The sequence below is a fragment of the Sminthopsis crassicaudata genome, chromosome 2 (genome assembly GCF_048593235.1).
Source record: "Sminthopsis crassicaudata isolate SCR6 chromosome 2, ASM4859323v1, whole genome shotgun sequence".
Classification (NCBI taxonomy): Eukaryota; Metazoa; Chordata; class Mammalia; order Dasyuromorphia; family Dasyuridae; genus Sminthopsis; species Sminthopsis crassicaudata.
In genome coordinates, this window is record NC_133618.1 from 326,130,890 (window position 1) to 326,153,173 (window position 22,284).

Here is a 22,284-nt window from a genome sequence, read left to right on the forward strand (position 1 = left end):
AACACATAAATATTCTTAAGAAGAGCACTTCTGAAGCATTATTTCAAAATATTTTCAAAAGATTATCCAAAAAAAGCTATGTTTACTCTTTTTCTGACATTAGACAAAACCAGTTCCTACAACTGCTTCAGATAATCACTTTCAAAGTGCTCTACAATCCAAGCCATCAGGAGTAAGAAAAGCAAAAATTTTATATTTAAAATTAGGATGACAGCAACACAGAAATTCACCCTTGAAAAAGAGAACCATACTCCTGATGCTCTGCCATGTTTTAATTTAGGCTGTTTTATGTACAATAGAAAAGAACCCTGAAAAACACATGCCATTTTGGGTAACAAATACCAGGTCACCAGATTTATGGGAATACTTTTGCAAGCTAAAAACTAGGAATAACAGGAGTAAACTACTGGATATGAAAGCATTGAGGGCATAAGAAGAAACATTCAGGAAACTGATACTTCACATTGATGCATTTCAAAAGTCCATCAAAAAAGAAAGAAAGAATACCAACAACCTCCCCCTGCAAAATCCCTATGAATACAACAAAAATGCAATAGTCACTTCTATTTCCAACTGCCTTATATATGTGCATTAAGACATTAGGCACTTGATTTTCTAATACTTTTTTTTATTTTAAACTAAATTGAAATCATTTAACACTAGATATGAAAAAATGTAAACTTAATTTCCTCCCTCAAAAAAAAAGTTTTTGAGCATTTTCCCCCTATTCAGCTTAAGAATTCAACCAAATTTTCCCAATGGTAGAGATTCTTGTTTGCATCAGACTTCTCTTTTTCCTCTCTCCTTTAAAATGAATTATAAATAAATTAAAGAATTGATATCCAACTAGTTTGTATTCCTGTAGTTTTCTTTTTTTAAAACTTAATTTAAGATGGTGGAATCAGTAGCATTGACTGGGTAGGTTCTTGAAGTTTTGTTAATTTGGGGATTTGCACTTAGGGACAGGGGGTAAAGGTAAAAGTAGTAAGAATTAGGGAGGAGAGATCATTTCTTGAGAACAGTGTTGTTTCTGTTGCCCTTTTTAAAAAGGGTATTTGTGAAAGTCCATGTTTCCTTGATGCATAAAGTTCACCAGATTTGCGCTGCAAAATTGTTTCTGTTCTATATTTACAAATGTCTCTAGTTGCTGATGAGTGGGTACTTCAACTAGTTCTCCATGGACCAGAAATACTTTTGCTTTAGGAGCCTAAATCCACCAGGCTAGAGGTGAGAGGTCCAAGAAGGGAGTCCTGGAGCTGATGCTGGTGCCCTTGGAGGCTGTGGGCTGTTTGAGAGGCAGTTAAGCCGGTCAACGAGTAGTTTGAGCTTCTGGCATGGCTCAGGTTGCCTTGGAGTAGGAGGACTGAGTTCTGATCTGGGCTTTGGGGAGGTGAGAATTCCTCTTCTGAACTGGACATGAGTGGTTTGCCCCCATCTAGGGGTGAGAGTTGATTCTGCTTGTTGGAAGATGTGTTATTGTTTTCCGTATTCTCTCTGAGAAAAAGAAAACAACAGCATATGGTTAGATTGAAAGATGGAAGGAAAGAAAAGAATGAAAAAACAAAGAGGAACCAGAAAAGGAAAGGGAAAGCAGAAAGAAAAGCAAAAAGAAAAGCATAATTGCACAAAGGGAGTCTTCCTTCACTTACCTCTTATAAGAGGTTATGAAAGAAACTAGAATCAGGCATGTAAGAAAAATATGAGCCCCCTACAAGGTTCTTACACCCCTTGCTCCCCAAATCTTGCAGATTTCAGAAAGAAAATATTTGTGGAGATTTTAAAAATACTTTAAAACTTATATTACAGACTGATCTTCTGAAATAAATGCTCACTGGTATCACATTTAAATAATGTTTTCCAATCAGTCCAAAATTAGAAGGGAAAAAAAAGAAAATCATAGAAAGCCTAGAGCTCAAAAACATGTTTGGTGGTTGTCAGATACCCATTTTCCATATAAGAGAAGATATATATTATTAAATATCTACTTTTAATATTTGGCTGGCGATTGTCATCAAAAGGAACAAATCACGGGAAAGTAGTGCCCAAGGCAGTGCAGTGACCTGAGTAAACACAGGGACCCAAGCCAGTAATTCTGATTTCATCAGGGAGTGGGCCCTGCGGCCTGATTTAGAGGATTTTGTAACTGCAGCCTAACTGGAATCGCAGATTTTTTTGTCCCCATGCCATCTCCTTCACGCCCTACTAGAAAATTTCCAATTCCTTCCCTTCTTCATCCCTCATAAAAAACAGAGAGGTCACGTCAAGAAGTCCTCCCTAAAATTCAAGTACTGTGTGACTGCATTCGGAGTGTGATGGGTGGACCTGTCCCAAGTCCTGTTTAAGTTCACTATTTTACTGTTCCTTCTCACTTCCGCCTTTCTGAAGTACACACACACACACACACACACACACACACACACACACACACACACAATTAATTCCTCCCTTTCTCGTTCCTTCCTTTTCCTCCCTCTTCAAGCTCTGCTGATCTCTTCCAACTGAATTTATATTGCTACAACACTTTTATCCCGCACCAAAATAAATAGGTATAGTATTGATATAGAGACAGGAAAGTGAACAAAAGAAAAGTAACCAGCGTTCTGGTTTCAAAAAAATAAAAAATAAAAAACCTTAAGACTCACTAAACTCTGTGCCCCTGATGGGAGTTGTTCCGTCTGCTTCCTAGTTCTGAATCTCAGCTCGAAACTCCAAAGAGAAGAAGATGAGGGAAAAAGATCGGGGGATGGGAAGTGTTGGCTGTGGGCAGCTGGGGGAAGACCATAAAAAACCCATTTCTGATCTCTAGGGGCGAACAAGGAGTGGGGCTGTTGAACTCCTAGTCTCCGGCTGGCGGTGCTCACAGATACACAGCTTTCTTGGCTGTGGAAGTGCGCAAGGATGCAGCTTTGTTTCAGGGGTTGTGATTCGAGTCAATAAAGTCGTCTCCTACTTTCCACTTAGCTCTCTCAGGATTTTGTTTTAAAGCTCCACCCTCCCACAGCTAGAAATTTACAAGTGTGATGTGAAATCGCCCGACCTTTCTCCCCCAAAAAACTTACTGGGAGAGTGAAACGGGTCGTCTTAAAGGGATGGAGAGAGAGTGAAGACACAGGGATCCAAAAAGTCAGCCACATTCAACAAGGAAGGAAAGAGGAAAAGGTAGTACCAGGGACTCTGCCACTCAGTAAGACACCCCCTCCCATGTCTCTGGCTGTCTCCTGAGATCCTAAAAAAAAATTAACTACCCTCCTATTTCTTTCTCCTCTCTTCGTCCCTTCCCTTCATTTCCTTTCCCTTTCCTTTTCGAGTCTTCTTCCTCTCCCAGACACACTCCAGCCACTCATTCGCTAGGGAGTGAAAGGAGAGTGGGTCAGGGGTGAGAGAAACAAACTAGCCACAAATAATTCCTGAGACTCACACCCACTTAACACAATCTTGCAGAGGAACAACTAAAATTAGTCTCTCTCCTTCTTGACTGCGCGACAGGCTAAATTCAAGTTCATGAACTTTTTTTTTTCCTCAGTTCAGAGTATGCGGTTCCTGACCGCAACATTTTGACAAAAGATGAGGATGTACCGGTAGGGATGGGGAACTTGGGGGGGGGGGGGAGGTTGCAGAGGGCAGAAGGGTTAAGAGACCAAAAAGAAATTCCTTATGTACCTTTCCTTGGCTTCCGCTGCTCTGTCCCTTTGCCTCCGGTTTTTAAACCAATTGCTGACTTGAGTGGTGGTCAGCCCAGTAGCCTCAGCAAGCTCGCGCTTCTCTCGGGGTGAGGGATAAGGGTTGTGTGCGTACCACTCCCGCAGCACACCTCGAGACTTTTCTTTGAAGCAATAGCTCGTCTCTTCCCCGTCCCAGATGGTCCTCGGCAGAGGGAATTTTCGGCGGACCCGGTACTTCCCCACTGCCCCGAGGGGTCGGCCCCTCAGCTTCTCTGCTTCCACGTAGTGAGCCTTCAGCCACAGCTGCTGCAGCTTCGGATGGTTGTGGGGCGAGAACTGGTGGCTCTCCAAAATTTTGTAGAGCTCACGGAAATTGCCCCGGTGGAAGGCGACCACGGCCTTGGCCTTGAGGACGCTCTCGTTCTTGTGCAGATGATCGCAGGCAGGAAGGGACCAGAGAAACCTTCCTAATCGCTCCAGGTTCCCCCCTTGCTGGAGAACCTCGCAAACGCAGGCCACTTGCTCCTGGGTGAAGCCAAAAGACGGCAGCATAGACATGGCTGGCGCTTGGCCCGAGTGATCAATCTGGGGCACAGTGGAGAACGAGACGGAAAAATGGGGGGGTGCTACCAGAGCTAGAGATAGGGGGTGGAGGGGAGGTTTCCGACCCCCTCCTCCTTCCAAAAGTCTTCTTTCTTTCTCAGTTGCAGACGTTGGAGTATAGGGGGAGCTGAGCTGGGAAGTTTTGAGGGCAAAGGAAGAAAGATAGGCAAGGAGAAGGAGGAGGAAGAGGAGGGAGAGAAGGTGGGGTGGATGGGTGGGAGCGCCGGGCACTGAGCCGCCGGCGCGGAGCAGCCTCCCCGGCCTCTCTCCGGGTGGATGCTGATTGTTGCTGGGGAACTTGGTTTCTGTTCTCCCTGCAACCAGCCTTAAAGCGCGGAGCGGACAGGACGCGCTGATTGGCTGCCTGTGGCGCCTATCCCAATCTAGCCAGCCTCACAGCTCGGCCAGGCAAGGCAGGGGTGCTGGGAGGCCGAGCCTCCTCTGCAGGGAGAGAGGCCGGGAGTGGGGGGTAGGAAAGGAGGAGAGGGGGTGGAGGAGGAAGTGGAGAAAGAGGAGGAGGGAAGAAGAGGAAGAGAGGGGGAAGAAGAGGAGGAGGGAGAGAATGGAAAAAAGAGGTGGGAGAGGGAAGAGAGAGAGAGGCATGGGAAGGAGGGGCACGAGAGTGAAATTGTCTCTCTGGCTTAGGGGTCGGGGCGGGGGACACTTCAGGACCCTGCAACTTGAGTCCCTTCTCAAGTGTCAGCTAAGGAGAACCAGGCTCATCTCTGTACAAATCAATTATTACAGACCTTTTAAACCCCCTCCTCCCCCCATCTCCCTTGTCCCTTCTAGACCTGCCCTTTCCCGGTGAGCTCATATTTAATTACCTTAACGTTGGGATGAATAAATAATGGTTTGATGAATAGCTTATGGAGAAACGATAAATAATACAAGAGAAGAACCATAACTTCGTGCTGCTGATGGTGCCGCAGCTTCCCTCTTGGGCCTTTATGTATGGCCTACGCTAAGCCTGTCCCCCTACCCCACTACTTACTCTGGAGACTTCAGCCACGAAACACTTCTGCTTTAGAGGGTAGCAGAAATTTTATTTTGGAATAGGTAAATGTTGTGTTCAGAGAAGAAGAGTTAGTTAAAGATGGGGGTGGGGCGGCCGGGGTTAATTTCTGACTGGGTTTATCCCTAGGTGGCTTAGGTTGACCCTTTGCAACTCAATGTCCTTATTTGCTCACTGAATTTACAAATAGTTTTCTACCAAAGAATGATGAGAAACTTATTTAGTAGATGCTAAACAAAAATGATTTGGCGATCTCAGATGAAAGGCACTAGAGGGGCGTAAATTAAATAAAACTGTACCCATCTCCAATAACCGTCCGGTTGTAATATAATCCTTGCCTAGCTATGCAAAGGACACTACTCTCAAAACTAGAACGGTAGCGGCTCCAAGAAGATTAAAAATGGAGTGGTATATATATGTAGTGTGTGTCTGTAGACTGTAATGCTAGCTTGTTTTACTGCTAGTGGAATGAAAGGCGTTCTTCAATTTAAAATCCCATCCATTGCTTTTTCTAGTAGGTGTGGGGAATGTTTGAACAAATTGCAAAAAACGAAACTGTAATTATCTTAATCCTCATTTGCACACCTTGCGCTAAAGCAATTATTAAAAAGATTTTGGAAACAATTAGCCTCCCTAAACAAAGATAATCTATTGTCAGTAGTCGGGACTGGGCCAATGATAAGAACAATAAGTTGAGATAAGGGAAACGGAATGGTGGAATGGGAGTGACTTTATGACTATGCTTATCTTTGATTAGATAACTTCAAAACAGAATTTTAAGTACACTTCAAAAATGCTTTTGATTTAAGTGAACCTCTTAGTGGACGCTTAGGAGATCCCAAAGTTCTTTAGAACCTGTTTGTCTTCATTGAATATGTCTTACTTCATTCAGAACTAAACTGCTTATATGTTTAAATTTAAGTAACAGCCACCGGAGAGGGAATTGTATGTGTTGTGGATTTCCCTTTTTTTTTTTTTTTTTTTTTTTAAATCGGGTAACAATAGACACACTAATTACTACTTCAGATATTCTAAGAATTATCATCCTACTATTAAGAAATGGTTTAATCTCCCAGTTTTGCGACGTCCATTCTCTGGGAACTTCTAGTCTAGTTCTCTATATATTGCATCCCTGAGACTCTACTGTATCATTTACACATATAATTAAATCTTGGGAACAGATGTTGAGATTTTCTTACCTTTAGGTTTTTAAAATGTATTTATTGAATATGTGCTATTTAAAATAAGCCATTGCCGCATAGTCTGTACAATGACTTATTTTCTAAACTGGATGCCTGGCACTTCTGCATCCCATGACCATGTGTCTGGTAATTTTCCCTAGCCATTTTATTTTAGTACTTATGATGTTTCAGATGAAGTCTTAAAGAGCTGCAATGTCCTGCCAGAAGGAATGTCTCTACTTGGAACAGATCCTTATTGACAAGGCAGCTGTGTGGGGACCGGAACGGAGTCTTAAACCCAGGTCTAAAAATCAACTAATACCCTAAAGTCTGGAGCAAGTGCGCATAATTATAATGTGTGTGTGTGTGGGGGGGGAGAGTTCTAGGGACGACGGAACGTGGATCGCAACCGCTACATAGGTCTCTTAAAATAGAACGTTTGCATTCAAATACTCGTTTACTAAGTGAAGGCTTTTAATTATTTGACATGAGGAGACGATAGTCCTCTGATAAATAAAAGCAGATATAGATTAAGAGGGAAGTGAACAGAAATATCAATTTAAATTATGCCACCGCCTTTTCCCCCCCAAGTTTCTTATATTCTTACCCCTCCTTCTTCCTTATTTCTGGCCCCACCTCCTATCCCCATCTCTTCAAAGCAGAGCATACTAAAGGTGATCTAGAAGGAAGAAGACAACTTTGAAGATGTTGCCATTGGCACCGAATCTTACCAGAAAGATCTAGTATTCACCTCTAAATACTTCAAAGTCCCAGTCACAATTGTTATTCTATTCTATAATACACAAGATTGTGTAACTGGAAAAGAAAAAAATAGTTTTGCTTTGGAACAGAGAAGATACCTGCTTATTTCGATACTGGATAAGGGAACCAATTGTTATAACAATGTTCATTATTGGCCCGGATATATAAAGTTTCCCAAAATGGAACCTTTCACTTTAAACCACTAAAAGAGGTAAAATGTCATGAATTTACCAACCACATAAACCAAATTATCCATTTTAACTTACACAGAGAAAGGTTTTCTCTGTTCTGGTAACACAAAACCTTTCCTGTCAATGCAAATCACACATAGATACTTTTGGGTTTGGTTTTTGTTTTTACATTTAAAGAACGAAAAACTGCTTCTTTCCGACTCCCTTATAGCTGAAAAGACTTTCTGGGAGGCGCGAGCAGAGTGGATTAATATAGTTATCGTGCATTAACTCGTTTCAGCTCATCTATGTAGGTAATTGCTCGTGTCCTTTACTATTTGCAGAGGTAAAAAACGAACACTGGGGAGCGGGAATGGAAGGAAATGTCCACAAATGTTTGAAATGTTGACATAAAAGAAATAATAATTTCAATCTTATTACTTCATGCTACAGATCTTCGAAGAGGCACCCTATTGTATGAAATTATTATGAGGTTAGAGGCAATCAAGTCTGATACTTCTTCTCTAATCTGCTTTATGTAGTTATACAGAGTCCCCTCAATCCTTGCATCCTAGAGTAAAAACCACGACCAAAAACTGCAGCATCCCTCACAGCAAAACTAACACAGACAATTTAGTTCCAGAACTTGCATTTTTCTCTCTGGAAAGGAGCTCTAAGAGGTATGAATAAGATGAACCCTCAGTCAAGGCGATTTTTTACAGTGAGTGGGGAAACCCAAAACCAGTCCATTAGTAAATGAGTTTTGTGTTGTAAAGGTTCTTTCCCATCCACTTGCTGTTCTGAAAAAATAGATCACATTTCGTTATCTTTAGTGGGAATCTGCAACGTGACACCGGATCTGCTCAGCTCTCCCTCCCACTGCAGGGCATAGGGGAGCCGGCCAGCTTCCTCGGTTTATTTCTAAACAATAAGGATTTGTATTTGTATTTTCTTCTAAAATAGCCCAGTTCCCCCACCTCGTGGAACCGGAAAAGGACTAGAGCAAGCCTACTTCCTAGGTGCAAATAAACAGCCTCCGGGCACCAAGACCCCCTGGAGACATTTAATTCCTCATAAGAATTGCTCCCCCTTTCTTTTGCCCCCACACCTGTAAAAACAAAGCTGGTTTGAGAAGCATCTAGGAGGGGCGGAGAGATTCTTTAAATCTGCTAGGCTTGTCTCCTGAAAATATGGTCTCTACCCTTTGTCTTGGATGCGCTTCGAGGCACCAAAAAAAACAAACTTATCAGGGAAAAGAAAAGTTGAAGGAAAGACAGATTCCGAAGAGTTGGAAGGAAAAGAAGCTTTTGAGTGTTTCTATGAGGAAAGTCTTCTTTCCTTATTGCTATTAGTTGCTATCTTCCCTATTTAGGCCAGGTGTATGTGTACTAAGTGTAAATGTTTCAGAGTGGAGTCAGGAGATGCTAGTGCTAGGTTTTGACCTCCTAGCATTTAAATGGTTTCTAGTCGAGGAATGTTACTTCCAATTAGGTAGACTGGGCTCTTCTAGAGATAGAAAATTTACAGAATCATAGATTCGGAGCTGGAGTTAGATATCATATAGCTCAATTTTCTCATGGAGAATGTAACCCCAGTCTCAAAGTCCATGGGTATGACATTCTCTTGAGAAAACTGAGGTCAGAGAGGTCACTTGACTTCTCTAAAGTCACACAGGTAGTTAGTTAGTGACCAAGCTAGGATTTGACTCCGACTTCATATGTCTAGAACTCTTTCCACTATACTACATCAATTAACTAAGGAAAGAAAGAAGTTGTGTTCTACTGAAGTTCTCAAAACTGGGAAGGAAAGCGAAGAGGAAGGATGGAGTTTAGTGAAGATTAGTACAGGGTCTTCTAACCCACTCACGAAATGCTAGGTTTTGACCTATTTGACCATTCTATACATTTAAATACAAAGGGCCCTTTCTCTGGGTACTTTACGGGAATAATTTCCCAAGGATTAGAGACACTATGGGCGGGATTTTTATCCCCCTTCTCTCCCTCCTCTCTCTCCGCCCTACCACCCCACCCAGCCCCCACTGCCCCAGCTCCTGCCGAGTCCCAGGTTGGCAAGTTTGCAAAATGAAACTTTTCACGTGTCTTTATCTTTCCAATCAAAGTTGAGTTTTGTTTTTTGTTGTTGTTGTTGTTGTTTAACTAAGATACATCCTGCAACGCAGAATCTTGTCTAAACTAAGAATTTCCCTTTTGGAGGTGAAAGCCTGCAGCTCCTCCTTCTCAGAGGAAAGTGCTAGTGATGATAATACAGGGTGACACTAAATAAACAGTTAAGTTGGGCTGGAAAGATGGAGTTAATTATCCAGTGAGCTGCATTTAAACCTAGACCATCAGGGGCTGATTTGTTTTGGCTCATAGTCCGAGGAAGGAGACGAACCACTCTCTCCTTCACGTCTCTTTGGGATTCCAATCTTTAATGTCTTTTTAAAAATGGGATACAAAAAAATAAAAAATACCCAAACCTAACAACCTTAACCAGGGGTTTCAGTTATTCCATAAAAATTAGGTAGCAGAATGATCAGTGTCTTTGTCCACCAAGATCTCTAAGAATTCATACCCCAAGGCATTCAATGTAAAAAAAAATTTTTTTAATTAAAAAAAATTTTAAAAAGCGAGAAAAATACACCCTAAGTGAAAATGTAGTAACTGAGGTAAAAATCCTTCTTCTTTGGGTCCTCATGACTAGGCAACCAAATTGTGCAGTTATTCACTCTGTTCATTACTTTCCACAGTCTTTGTCCAGCAAACTTTGGTTATGAAGTATGAGATAAACGCTGGGCTGGATTTCCTTGTGACCTGTATTTTAATCACTGTTAAGTTTTTATTCTCTACACCCCTCCCACTTTTCCCCCCTTTAAATAAGGCTTCATGAAATTTTAGATGCAATTAGATTTATTGTTTGCGTGATTCACTGACTATCCAGTTTCCTTAGGTAAACCTGCACTCATATATAAATCCTAGTAACATAAAACTTCTCTTCCCCCAACCCCCAATGTTCTGATATTAATAATCCCTGGCTGCCCCTCTTTCCGGGTCATTACGGTACTGCTGGTCTCTAATCAATCCTAATGCGATGGCAATTGGAGTCCCTGATGAATGCATCTCAGGTTTCTTGTAATGGCTCTACCACATTTTCCTGGACCTCCTTCTTTAACCTGAGATGCCAGGGGGACGAGTCCCTTCTCAGCTGCTGATTACTTCAAGATGTGGGGGGCTAGTTTGAGCAAAAGGAGAGAGACACGCGCACAAGCACAACGTGTTGGCCACTGTACAATCAGGAATTGCCTAGAATGGATAGCCCTGACATCTTTTAGCAGCTCTCTTCTTTTTCTCTTTTCCTTTTCTCTATCCCTTTTTTCCATTCCCACTCTTTCCCTCTTCGACAGGGCTGCATTTTCTCAGGCTGATTTCTCCTTCCAGAGGAGTTTCTGTTGACCCCCAAGAAACAATGGTAGTTCATCTATAATTCTAGCAAATCAGGCCGTGCCATTTGCAAACGGAACCAAGCCATTTCTCTAATACACTCTACTAATCTTCCATTCACCTTAAAGAACTTTTTCTACAGGGCATTCTTAAAACACTCCAGAATGAGAACTCACCTTACTCCCTTCTATGTTGATTTCTCTTCCCTATCCTTACCAAAGACTTTTCTTCCTTTCCTAGGGAAGTATACAAAAATCAAATGTGTAATTCTTTCTTTTCTTTCATCTCTACCAAAAAATTAAAACTCCCAAATAGTATTACAGATGAGAGAAAATTTCACTTGGAGATGTGATATGCTTTCTCATTAGTCCCATGGCTGCGAAATATCCCCGACCTCTGAGTTTTCTTTCAAAATCTTTAATTCAGGGATTTTCACCTTTTTTGTGTGTCAGGGACACCTCTGTGTCTGGGGAATCCTTCTCTATGGACCCCTTCTCAGAATAATGCTTTTAAACGCATTAAAACAAAATACATAGCTTTACAATGGAAACAAAATATATTGAAATAGTTATGTGTATGAACACACACACAAATACATTTCACTGAACACCACATTATGAACCCCTGCTTCAATGCCAAGAACGAAGACTAAATCACTGCTCGGAAAGAGCCTGGTGTCTTGAGAGTTTTTCTCCGAATATCTAGGGCTGGATCTTCTGTCTGACTCTACCTTCTCTCAGACAGAACACTCACTGCTTGCCTGCTTCTGTTCCCAGCGTAGGCCAGGCCAGGCCGAGTCAGTAAGATCAACACGTTCAAAACATTTGTATTCTTCCATTTCTCAGCATAATGCCATTTAGCGTAACCGGAGACAATGGTAATTGCAGCGTCTCTGCCCCAATACTTTTCAAATGAGATAATGTATCTGAATTGCGGAAGAAAGTGCTGTAGACAAATCAGGCTCTGGGCTGCTGAAATAGAGGGCTTTCACTGTTATGTGACTCAATTAAGTGTATTTGACAGACCAGCCTTTACTATCGAGTGGTGTCCGTTAAAGCAGATAGAATCCTGGGGGGAGGGGGGGCGGGGGGGGGAGGACAGGGGAGAAGAGGCTAGGTTCGGAGAGAGTGGTGAGTACACCTGGAGTATATTTTCTAAGTGTCCCATAAGTATTCCTTCGACGTGTTAGAACCTTTTCTACACTTCAAATGTGCAATATTTGAGTATATACTAAATAAGCTGGATTTTCAGTGGCCCTTTGCTTTGGCTTCAGGGTATCATGCACCTTCGAGCATCTATGGGAAATTCCCAGCAAAATGAGTTGTCACCTCCGAAACCTGGTACCTCAGGAGACTTAGGTGAGAAAAGTTTGGGGACGGGGTAGTTCTATTTATTCCACCGCCATCACCCCATCCACTTTCACCTAGCTGACTCTACAGAGAGTTGGGAACAAAATTTGAAATTCCTTTAAATGGGAACTAACAAATAGCATCTCTGGAATCTCAGACTGTAATTTACAAAGTTCTGTAGCAACTGGAGTGGGGTCTAAAGAGTTTCCCTTCGTCTAACGCATCACTGACAACCATCAAGCTTTCTCTTCTCACTTGGTACAGGAAAACACCTCTTTTCCCTACATAAACACCAGCTGGGCGGGTCTCTTCGCTGCTCCTCTCGGATTCTTTTTCCGAGGCTCGGGCCTTCAGCAAGCCTAGGACCCCCAACTTGATCTTAGGGCTATTGGCCAGTAGTCTGTCTCCCCGTTTCTCCCGGGTTTCTGCTTTAACGCTTCATTCTAGGGGCTGTTAGCTCTGCTGGGAGCCAGACCTGGGACAGGAGAGGAGAAGCAGAAACGACTCCTTGCTTTCTCCTGCCTTTGGGGAAACTATTCTGGGCTGAGAAATAAGAATGGTCAGCCGCGGGGCAGGGACAGTAAGAGAGCCAGGGGTGGCGGAGGGGGAGTGGATGTGGAGAAGAGCGGCCAGCCTAAGAGCTTAAGAAACTGGAAGGTAAAATGGGGAGAAGGCGGGGGCCGGAGCTAAGAGGAGGGAGCCGTAGGGAGGACGCCAGAAATCTGAACTGGAAGAAGAGAAAGAGGGAGAGGGCGCTCTTTTACTGGCAGAAAGAAGCAGGTCAGGCCAGTCTTATCAAAAGAGGAGAAACTTGGAGTCTTGCTCTGGAACACAAATGGGGGTGGGGAGGTGGGAAGAGAAAGGCTTGGTGGCGGGGAGGTGAGAGGTGCGGATGTGGCTAGGACTCTGTCTCCCCTAGCCTGGCAGATTGAGAATCCAGAGCCTTTTAGCCTACTTCTTTTCCCGAGCCCCAGGAGCTCGCTCACCTCCGGCTCCTGAAGCCGGGAAGATAGAGGAAAGGAGCCCCAGCTCCTCTTAAAATCTCTTTTTTCCTCCATCCGCACCCTCTGTCCTCCACCCCGCTTTTGCTGTACTGGCTCCTTCCCTGTAAGAAGCGAAGGCTTTTGGATTTAATTCGGAGAAAGGAAATATGGAGCACAAACTTCTGCTCGTGGATGATCTGCCCCGACGAGGGTGAGGGAGGTGGCAGCTGAGGGGTGAGTGAGAGGCGGGTCCCCACAGCACCTGTTTTTACTTCCCCACTTAGAAACAGGGCACCCAGCACCCTCCTAGGTTCACTGTGGCCCAAAGACAAGAAGTCCCTGCCTCACATTTATACAACTCCAGAGCACTCCCAGTGTATCCACAGCAGAAAGTCTTGGAAGTAGAAATAGCTTCATCTGGTTTGGTTATTTCCTTACCCAGGAAGAATTATAAAGGGTTTTAAACAGTTGTAGAAGGTCACGGGCTCATTAATACACAAGTACATCCAGACACACCCTAATATCATGCAAATGTTTCCCGTTAAATCCCTTCCCCTAAAAGGAAGGATTTTAATTAGGAAAAGCTATCTTCCATCCTAAAGGAGCGCACCTTATGATCTCTTCCTTCTTCCAGGAGAATACGTCTTGTTTAATCAAAACAAAAAGGAGAAAAAACTCCAAAGTTCCTATTTCTTTGGTTCTGGAGCCATCCAACTTGATTTATAAATAGAAAGTTCAAGATTTATATAGGTATAGTAGTAATGCTGAAGATTTCTATAACCAGTGCAGGGTTCCCACATATTTTAATATTTGCATTTCCTGAAAAATGTTGATTCCTCAGTGTTCTCTCCGGTAGACCCTCACTCCCACCTTTGCAGGGAATGTGTTCTACAGCTCTGCCTCCAAGGACCGCCCCTCCTCTGCCTTTTTACAATGACTCTCTTGTGAGAAAGTCTGTTTCTATTCATCTAATTTTCTAATCTCTTAATAATCACTCTAAATATTTCTTTAGGAAGAAAGTCGTATAGACCACGAAGATGACAGCAAAATTATCTCGACATCATTTCAAATACATGAAAAGATATAAGGAGTTTGTTTTAAATGACGTCTACTATATTTTCCTTGCACATGTCCTTTTGCAGCTGTTAGGTAAAGTCAGGGAAGCTGCCAGAAATCGCTTTGTCATGACTACTTTTCTACCCCCAACGAAGCTTTTTAAAAAATCCCTTTCAGAAAGAAATACACACACCTGGTTAGATCACTCTTTGATATATTTTATAAACCTGGAAAAAAAAAGTTGAATGGAATCTCTGCAGAACTTCCTTTCAGACAAATGAAAGACAAGTTTAATATAATATTCTGCTAATCCTTTTCGCCTTTTGAATTAGAATAAGTTCGTCTATATCATTTGATTGTACATCCTGCCATTTGACTGGAGCAATAAGCAAAATGACCTGTAATAAAAGTGTTTTGAAGCTGCGTATTAAATGCAATTAGCTTAGAAAAAAAGAAGTATGTGTGTGAGGGGGGAGGATCCTTACTACACAGAGTTGGTGGGTTTCTGAAAAAGCTGCAAGAAAAGGACCTTTCACCTCTCATTAGTGATGCCATCAATGCTTTGGCAGAGCAGAGCTGAGGTCATGTTACATATGGCGCACAGTCTGTTCAGCCCTTGAAACGTCAGCTTTGAAATTTTAGAGAGGGTAAAGGTCATCTTTAATAAGCTAAAGTCTGGGGGTTCCCAGTGCTCTTGTTGCAAACTGTGTGGGTGTCCATATGCTTCGAACTACTATACAATCTTTATTTCTCATTTAGTTTGCAATGTTTTAGCTGATTTTTGCATTTCACCTTTTGAGTTTATCTTGAATGATCTAACACACTGAAAGGAACCATTTTTACCAACATCATCACTAGCAACTAGCAACATCTCTCTTTTTCCTTTTATGTAATCATAAAATTGTCTGTTCTGAATGATACCTTTTTTATAACTCAGCTTTCCAGGAGAAATGAAGGGTATCTGTCTATCTGCATACATGAACCAGACATGCAGGATATAGGGTTTCCATTCTAAGTAGGTAAATTAGACCTCACCGTTGTACACTACATCATTTACTGGCCCTTCAAAACCTTAATACTTCCATGCTTAATAAAGGTTCTTGTGTCTGAAACTTCCTGGACAATGCTCAGAATTTCATGCTGGTTATTGAAATTTCACAACTTATTTTCTCCATGTGGAACAAACTTCCAATTCAGAATACATTTACTATTCTACAATGTTGAAGATTACTGACAGATGTGATGGTCATAAAGATATGGATTTTTTTTGTTTGTTTTAATGAAGTACTTTCTTGCTTAGAAATATTAAGAACATTTGTGAATATCTAATCTTCCAAGTTTTTGAAGAAATGAAACCAACCAATGCCCAAACAACTGCACTTCTAGATTTCTTCATAGCCACTGAGGAACTTAATAAAAATATTTTTCATATAACTCCAAAAAAGCTTCTCAACATTAATTTATCATTGGAGGCCTCTTCTTTTTAAAATATTTTATTATGAATGCCATCTTTACCAAAAACAAATATTTCAATATACAAAAAAAACCCCACAAACACAAACCCAACAAGAAAAAGAGTTGCATAAAATTGTGAAATTTTGCTACTGACATATTTGTTACAGAGGACTTTTCTCCATATGGTCCTTGAGGTATAACTTCAGCTAATGCCTTTCATGTTTTCCCTTTGTAATTTTCTTTATATTTATCAATTTATTTATCTATTTTTAGTTACAATACCAATTCTAATTTTTATTCAGTGTTAATTGCTTTTACAAAAAGGGATAAATTAGATTCATATTATCCAACATACAAAGGAATTTTTAAAAGATGCTTACTTTTAGAAATAAGAGAAAAGTTCCTGTCAAATTAAATACAAACACAATATCAGATGGAAAAAATTGCCTGGCAAAATATTTGTTTTCTTTTATTTAAAACTAGTGTTAAGTGTTTTAGTATGATAGCATGTCCAACACATATCTTGAATCAAAAGGATGTGTTTTTTAAAATATTTATCATATGACAGTGTCCATTTTTTTCTTCATTTAAAGCAAGAATTTAAGAATTCCTATATTTTAATTTAATTCCATTCATCAAGCATTTTTAAAATATCTATCAAACTGAGGCATCTGTGGGACAGAATACAATGATTCTACCACCAAGGATGAAGTTGCATAAATAATTCATATCCAAACACTTTTCTCTACATTAAAACTGGCTGCTAATGTGCAAGTGGACTTTGTGGGACTACAGGCAATACAAAGTACTTGACACTTTGATGATCCAAGTCCACTAAATTTAATAAGTAGGGATCTTAGATAAGAATGAATTTTATAGTCCTTTTTCTCTCAATTCAATAAGTTTATTAAGTATCAATCATGTTCTAAAACAAAGTTTCTTAAACTGTGAGTTTTGACCCTTTTTAGGATGACATAATTGAATGGAAAATTTGGCAACAGTAAAAGATTTCTGAATATAATGACAATTTTTTCACTATATATATATATATATAAAGAAAAGGGTAAGAAATGGCATTGATGATTAAAAAAATAAATTCACAAAAATAAAAAAAAAAACCTTTTTAATCTTTTAAAAAATTTCCAAATGGATCAAATGAGGATTTGGCCAAAAAAAAAAAAAACCCACAAAAAACCAAACCAAAACAAAACAAAAAAAAAACCTGTTGTGCCAGTAAATTTGCAAGAATAAGTTGTACTTCAAAAACTAAATTCATCACTGAAAACCAGATAACTAGTTAAGTATTAATAAAAAGAACACTAATAATTTGTTCTTTTTATAACAACTTTTAAGGATAAACTTTAAACTCTTATATAAAAACTCATCCATCTGCAAGTAGTAAAGTACCAAGTAGTACTGTCCTTAAAGCAAATATGTAGGCAAGATATATGGTATTTTGTCTGCAGAAATAAGCAATAGAGGCAAGAGGATGTGTAGATTCCTAGAAATCTTTACTACTTTGCAACTGATATAAACTATAGGAATCAATTATTTACATAGGGCTCATTAGAGATCATTTGGATTTAGTAGACCCTTATAAATTCCTCATCCTTTTTGAGTTATATCAAGTTGTACATGACAAACTTGCAGAGTTTTATATGGTAGAAAACATCATAGTGGTTGGGGGAAAGATACAGATCAGAAAACTTTAGCTTAACTGTCCTATAATGAAGCTATTAGCTATTGATAAATATGATTACAATAAATGGTACTGGTCAGCTAGATGGGGAAGTAGATAGAGCACTGGCCCTTGAGTCAGGAGGATCTGAGTTCAAATCCTTCCTCAAACACTTGATTCTTACTAGCTGGGTGACTCTGGGTGACTAGCTAGGTGTAAGTCACTTAACCCCAACTATATGTACATACACACATGCTCGCACACACACACACATATTGTGACACAAATTTTCAGGTACATTGATCTTTCTGATTATGCTCAAAATCTTCTGTAATTAGAGAACATTGGAAGGAGGGAGGGAAAGGAATGAGAAGACAAAGGAACAAAAAAAGATTATAAAATATCAGATTTGTAGTATGTTGTTTCAAAAGAAAATAATTATTAGAGTTTGAATCTGTTAGGCAGATACATAAAAAAGAAGAGTTTATGAATGTGCAGTATTCACTATAAAGTTTAATTTCTGAAATTTGTATTTACCTTTGTTCTAATTACTTTGGAAGAAAAAAAATTTTTAATATTTGTTTCTTGAGTAGGAAAGAATCTCTGAGCTTCTATAGAACAATATTTTTCACCTAGGAAGAAATTAGGTGGACAACAAATCTTCTAATTTAGTGAAATTATTGAGCCATCTCAACTGATTTTGCAGATTAGGGAAAATACATTAATAGATATAAATGCTTATGACAGGAAGACTTTTTAAAAAATTGAGTATGAGGGGCAGCTAGGTGGCACAGTTAATAGAGCACCAGCCCTGAAGTCAGGAGGCTTCAAATCGAGTATCAGACACTTAACACTTTCTAGCTATGTGACGCTGGACTTCATTTAACCCCAATTGCCTCAGAAAAAAAATTGCTTATGAGAACTCAAGCATCATTTCTAGGAATTAAGCAAATCTGAGTGGATATGAGTAATAAAAAGACATTGACAGCTGGTTATCCAGAAAGTCATCATTATAATATATTTGCCAATGTTTTGTTGTTGTTGAATTGCATCTGATACTTTGTGACTCCATTTGGTAGTTTCTTGACAAAGATACTGGAATGGTTTGCTATTTTCTTTTCCATCTTATTTTATCTATGAGGAAACTAAGGCAGACAGGATTAAGTGACTTGATGAGGATTACACAGTGATTGTGTCAGAGGCTGGATTTGAACTCATGTAGATGAGATTTCTGGATTCTAAGCCTAGTGATTTATCCACTGCATCACTTAGTTGTCTCCGCCAATGGTTAGATCTCTTTTAATTTATTATTAAATTATATTAAGCTTGTAATTTGGGAAAAGATGGAAGAGCAACAAGACAATTTAAGGGATAGAAAAGGGACTATATCACTAAAAGTTAATGAAACTAGTTAGTCTCCGAGGGAAAGGAATTAATAATTATTTTTAATATGAAGGAGTATCATGGTAGTAAAATCAATTATCTTCTATTTCTCCATAAGACAGAACAATAAACATTTTTATTGTAAAAATGGTTGAATTCTTTTTTTTTATTTAGAATTTTTTCCACAGTATATATGCATGAGTAATTTTTTTTTAAACATTATCCCTTGTATTCATTTTTCCAAATTATCCCCTCCCTCCCTCCACTCTCTCCCCCCATGAGGTAATCCCATACATTTTACATGTGTTACAATATAACCTAGATACAATATATGTGTGTAAATACCATTTTCTTGTTGCACATTAAGTATTAGATTCTGAAGGTATAAGTAACCTAGGTAGATAGACAGTAGTGCTAACAACTTGCATTCACTTCCCAGTGTTCCTTCTCTGGGTGCAGTTATTTCTGTCCATCATTGATCAACTGGAAGTGAGTTGGATCTTCTTTATGTTGAAGATTTCCACTTCCATCAGAATATATCTTCATACAACATTGAAGTGTACAGCGATCTTCTGGTTTTATTCATTTCACTCAGCATCAGTTGATGTAAGTCTCTCCAAGCCTCTCTGTATTCCTCCTGCTGGTCAAAAATGGTTGAATTCTATAAAAGATTGCTATTGGAGTTTGGTTTTTTTTAATATTATGAAACTGTAAGGATGCCCATCAACTGGAGAATGGCTGAATGAGTTGTAGTATATGATTGTGATGAAATACTACTATGTTATAAGAAATGATGAAATCAGTGATTTTAGAAAAATATGGAAAGGCTTGCATGTAGTAATGAAGAGTGAAATGAACCAACAGAACATTGTACATAGCAATATTGTTTTAAGAATGCCTTATTAATGAATGAATAAGTCACTTTGTTTATTATAAATATTCAAATTAGCTACAAATAAAATATGAAGAAAGATGCTATCTGCATCCAGAGAAAGAACCGATTAATAGAAGTGTATATAGAATAATCTTACATATCTATAACTATTTGTATCCAACGGTACAAATCTCTGGGGCTGAGGGTGGAGGAAGAAAAAAGTTATGTTTATATTATATTATAAAGTTACTTTATTATATATGTAAAAGGAATATCAAGTTGTACATAACAAACTTGCAGTTTCATGTGCTATGAAAATGCTTGTTTTATTCCATAAAATTAAAAAAAAAACTTAAAATGTCATGATCTGAAGGGAAAGGACTTGCTTTTGGATCCTGGCCCTGGCACCTGTTACTTCTATGACCCTGGGCAAGTCATTTAATGTCAGCACATACCACATACAGTTGTTGTGAGAAAAGTACACCGTGAACCTTAAAGTTCTCTATAAGTGCTAAGTTATCATTACTCCCTTTTTTCCCTTACCACTCAAAATTCCAAATGTTAAAAATATAAACTCCATATTTATCTAATTAGGATGGGTTAGGTATAAGCTTACTTGAAGCAAGGGGGTAGGCTAGATGATTTCTGGTCCTTCCATTTCTCAGATTCATTTAGAATAAGACAGTCCAGACATGGATGGGGAGACCAAATCACTATTCCAGGAGGTTGAAAGCCAGATGGAATACTTGATACTGTACAAGCCAGATAGTGAGGAGAAATTTGAGGGAATCTACTAATTACTTGTAGGTCAAATAGAAAGTTAAGAGTAAACCATACTAGCTAAACTGCCTTCTCAAGTTTCCATTTTAGGCTGTTCTGTTTGCCCACTGCCTAGTAGGCGGCTGGAGTTCACTATAGGAAAAGTAAATATTGTCATTTCAAATAAAGAACTGTTTATTATATAACAGAACAGAGGCTGCCTTCTATTTTTGAGACTAGGCTAAGTTAATTGGGGACAGTAGCCAAAGCAGCTGCCTAGGAGGCTGTACTTTTCAACAGTGACAAATCTTAAAGCTAAAATGGCTTTATGTTTGTCTACAAAATGGCAAGCACATTGTTCTTCTCAGGGAGTGGTCTTTAGAACCCTGATATTCTTGAGTAAATGGAGGGCTATCTCTACTGTACCTTTGTACTGATGGGCACAATAGAGAGAAAAGCACATGATTTAAGAGTCAAGAGGAATGTGGATGAGATTCTTAGTTCTGCCACTTACAAACTGGGTGACATGGAGAAAAAATAACTTTCTGCCTCTAAGTCTCATACACAAAACTGAAATAATAATAATAATAATAATAATAATAATAATAATATTTGCACCATGTACTCCCATAAGAATGCTATGAGGAACATAATGCATAAACCTTAACTTACTATAAAAAGTGAGCTAGTGCTGTAGCAAGATGGTCTGAGGAGAGAAAAGGCTATAAACCAACACAAATCTGATTATATTACTCACCTCACCAAAACCTTTCAATGGATCCTTATTTCCTCTGGGATAAAATAGACGCTCTAAGCACAAATACAATCAGTTATTTGAAGAGGAGAGTTCTCTGATTACTGATGGGAATGAGGAAAGGATCTCTCATAGGAGATAGCATATAAACCGCACCTGGAAGGAAACCAGAAATTTTAAAATGTGGAAATAAGGAGAGAATGAATTTCAGGTATAGAGGACAACCTGTGCAAAGGTAGGTGATAAAATGCCAAGCTCAGAAAGTAAGCTGATTTCATTGGTTTGTAGAAACACGTGGTAATTCTACACATAATATGAAATAAAAAGGTAGGCTGTGAAGAGTTTTTAAGAAAAGCCTTTGAAAACAATGGATGCACACTGGGTTCAAGACTTGCCTTTGACCCATACTGTGTAAGCTACCTGAGCAAGTCACATGGCCTTTCTGTGTCACTTCCCACCCCCCACCAAATCCTCCAAAACTAAAAATTCCATAACTATTACTGATTTACATTGGTTAAGGGAAGTCTCCCTATAGCAGTACAAATCAGGTTTTGCACATGGTGGGTACTTAATAAATGCTTAGTATGATGAATTAGACAGATTTGCTGAGTTTAGAATATGGAATTCAATACAGAAGGTTTTCACTTATATTTTGCTCAAGGTGTCAGAGCCAAGATGGTGGAGAGTAAACAAGTCTTTATCTGAGCTTCTCCTAGTGTCCCATAGATCAACACTAGATCAAGCCTCTAAACTGGTTTTGGAGTGACAAAACCCACAAATATTCAAAGTGTAACAAATTTCCATAAGAAGATACTTTGGAAGAACCAATTGGGTAGGGATAGAAGCTGCTGGGGGCAGATGCAGAGCAAGGAGCCCCCAGGGCAGGGAACCAGAGCTTTGGGGCATCCCTCACCAGGGAATCTACTGAGGGGCTTCTTAGGTTATTCTGTCCTGGTTACAAGTCAGTCAATAAGCTGTAAAACACCCCAACCAAATATAAAAGGCAAATAGTGAGCCTCTGAACCCCAGAAAAACATGGGACCTGGCCATACCTATCCAGCATTAGAAGTCATTTAGTAGCACCAGCCCCAGGGCAACCTAAAGTGGCTGTTACTCCTTTGCCTTAAGAGCAGACCTCAACCTTTTTTTTTTTTTTTTGA

At 39.6% G+C, this 22,284-nt stretch overlaps 1 protein-coding gene across 1 annotated transcript; it reads right to left on the bottom strand.

Moving 5' to 3' along the window:
• Window positions 1-257: 257 nt before the first annotated feature.
• Window positions 258-4,614, bottom strand: SIX1 (SIX homeobox 1). Its single transcript, XM_074290289.1, has 2 exons — window positions 3,661-4,614; window positions 258-1,494 (listed from the first exon to the last, which is right to left on the bottom strand). Exons 1-2 carry the CDS (start codon window positions 4,218-4,220, stop codon window positions 1,200-1,202), a joined length of 855 nt encoding a protein of 284 aa, XP_074146390.1. The 5' UTR covers window positions 4,221-4,614; the 3' UTR covers window positions 258-1,199.
• Between the last annotated feature and the right edge of the window lie 17,670 nt (window positions 4,615-22,284).

Excerpts from the sequence above, each read along its gene's own strand:
- SIX1 (XM_074290289.1), bottom strand. The coding sequence starts at position 4,220 with ATGTCTATGCTGCCGTCTTTTGGCTTCACCCAGGAGCAAGTGGCCTGC. Across the intron at positions 1,495-3,660 it reads GCAGCGGAAGCCAAGGAAAG|AGAGAATACGGAAAACAATA; the intron begins GTACATAAGGAA and ends TCTTTTTCTCAG.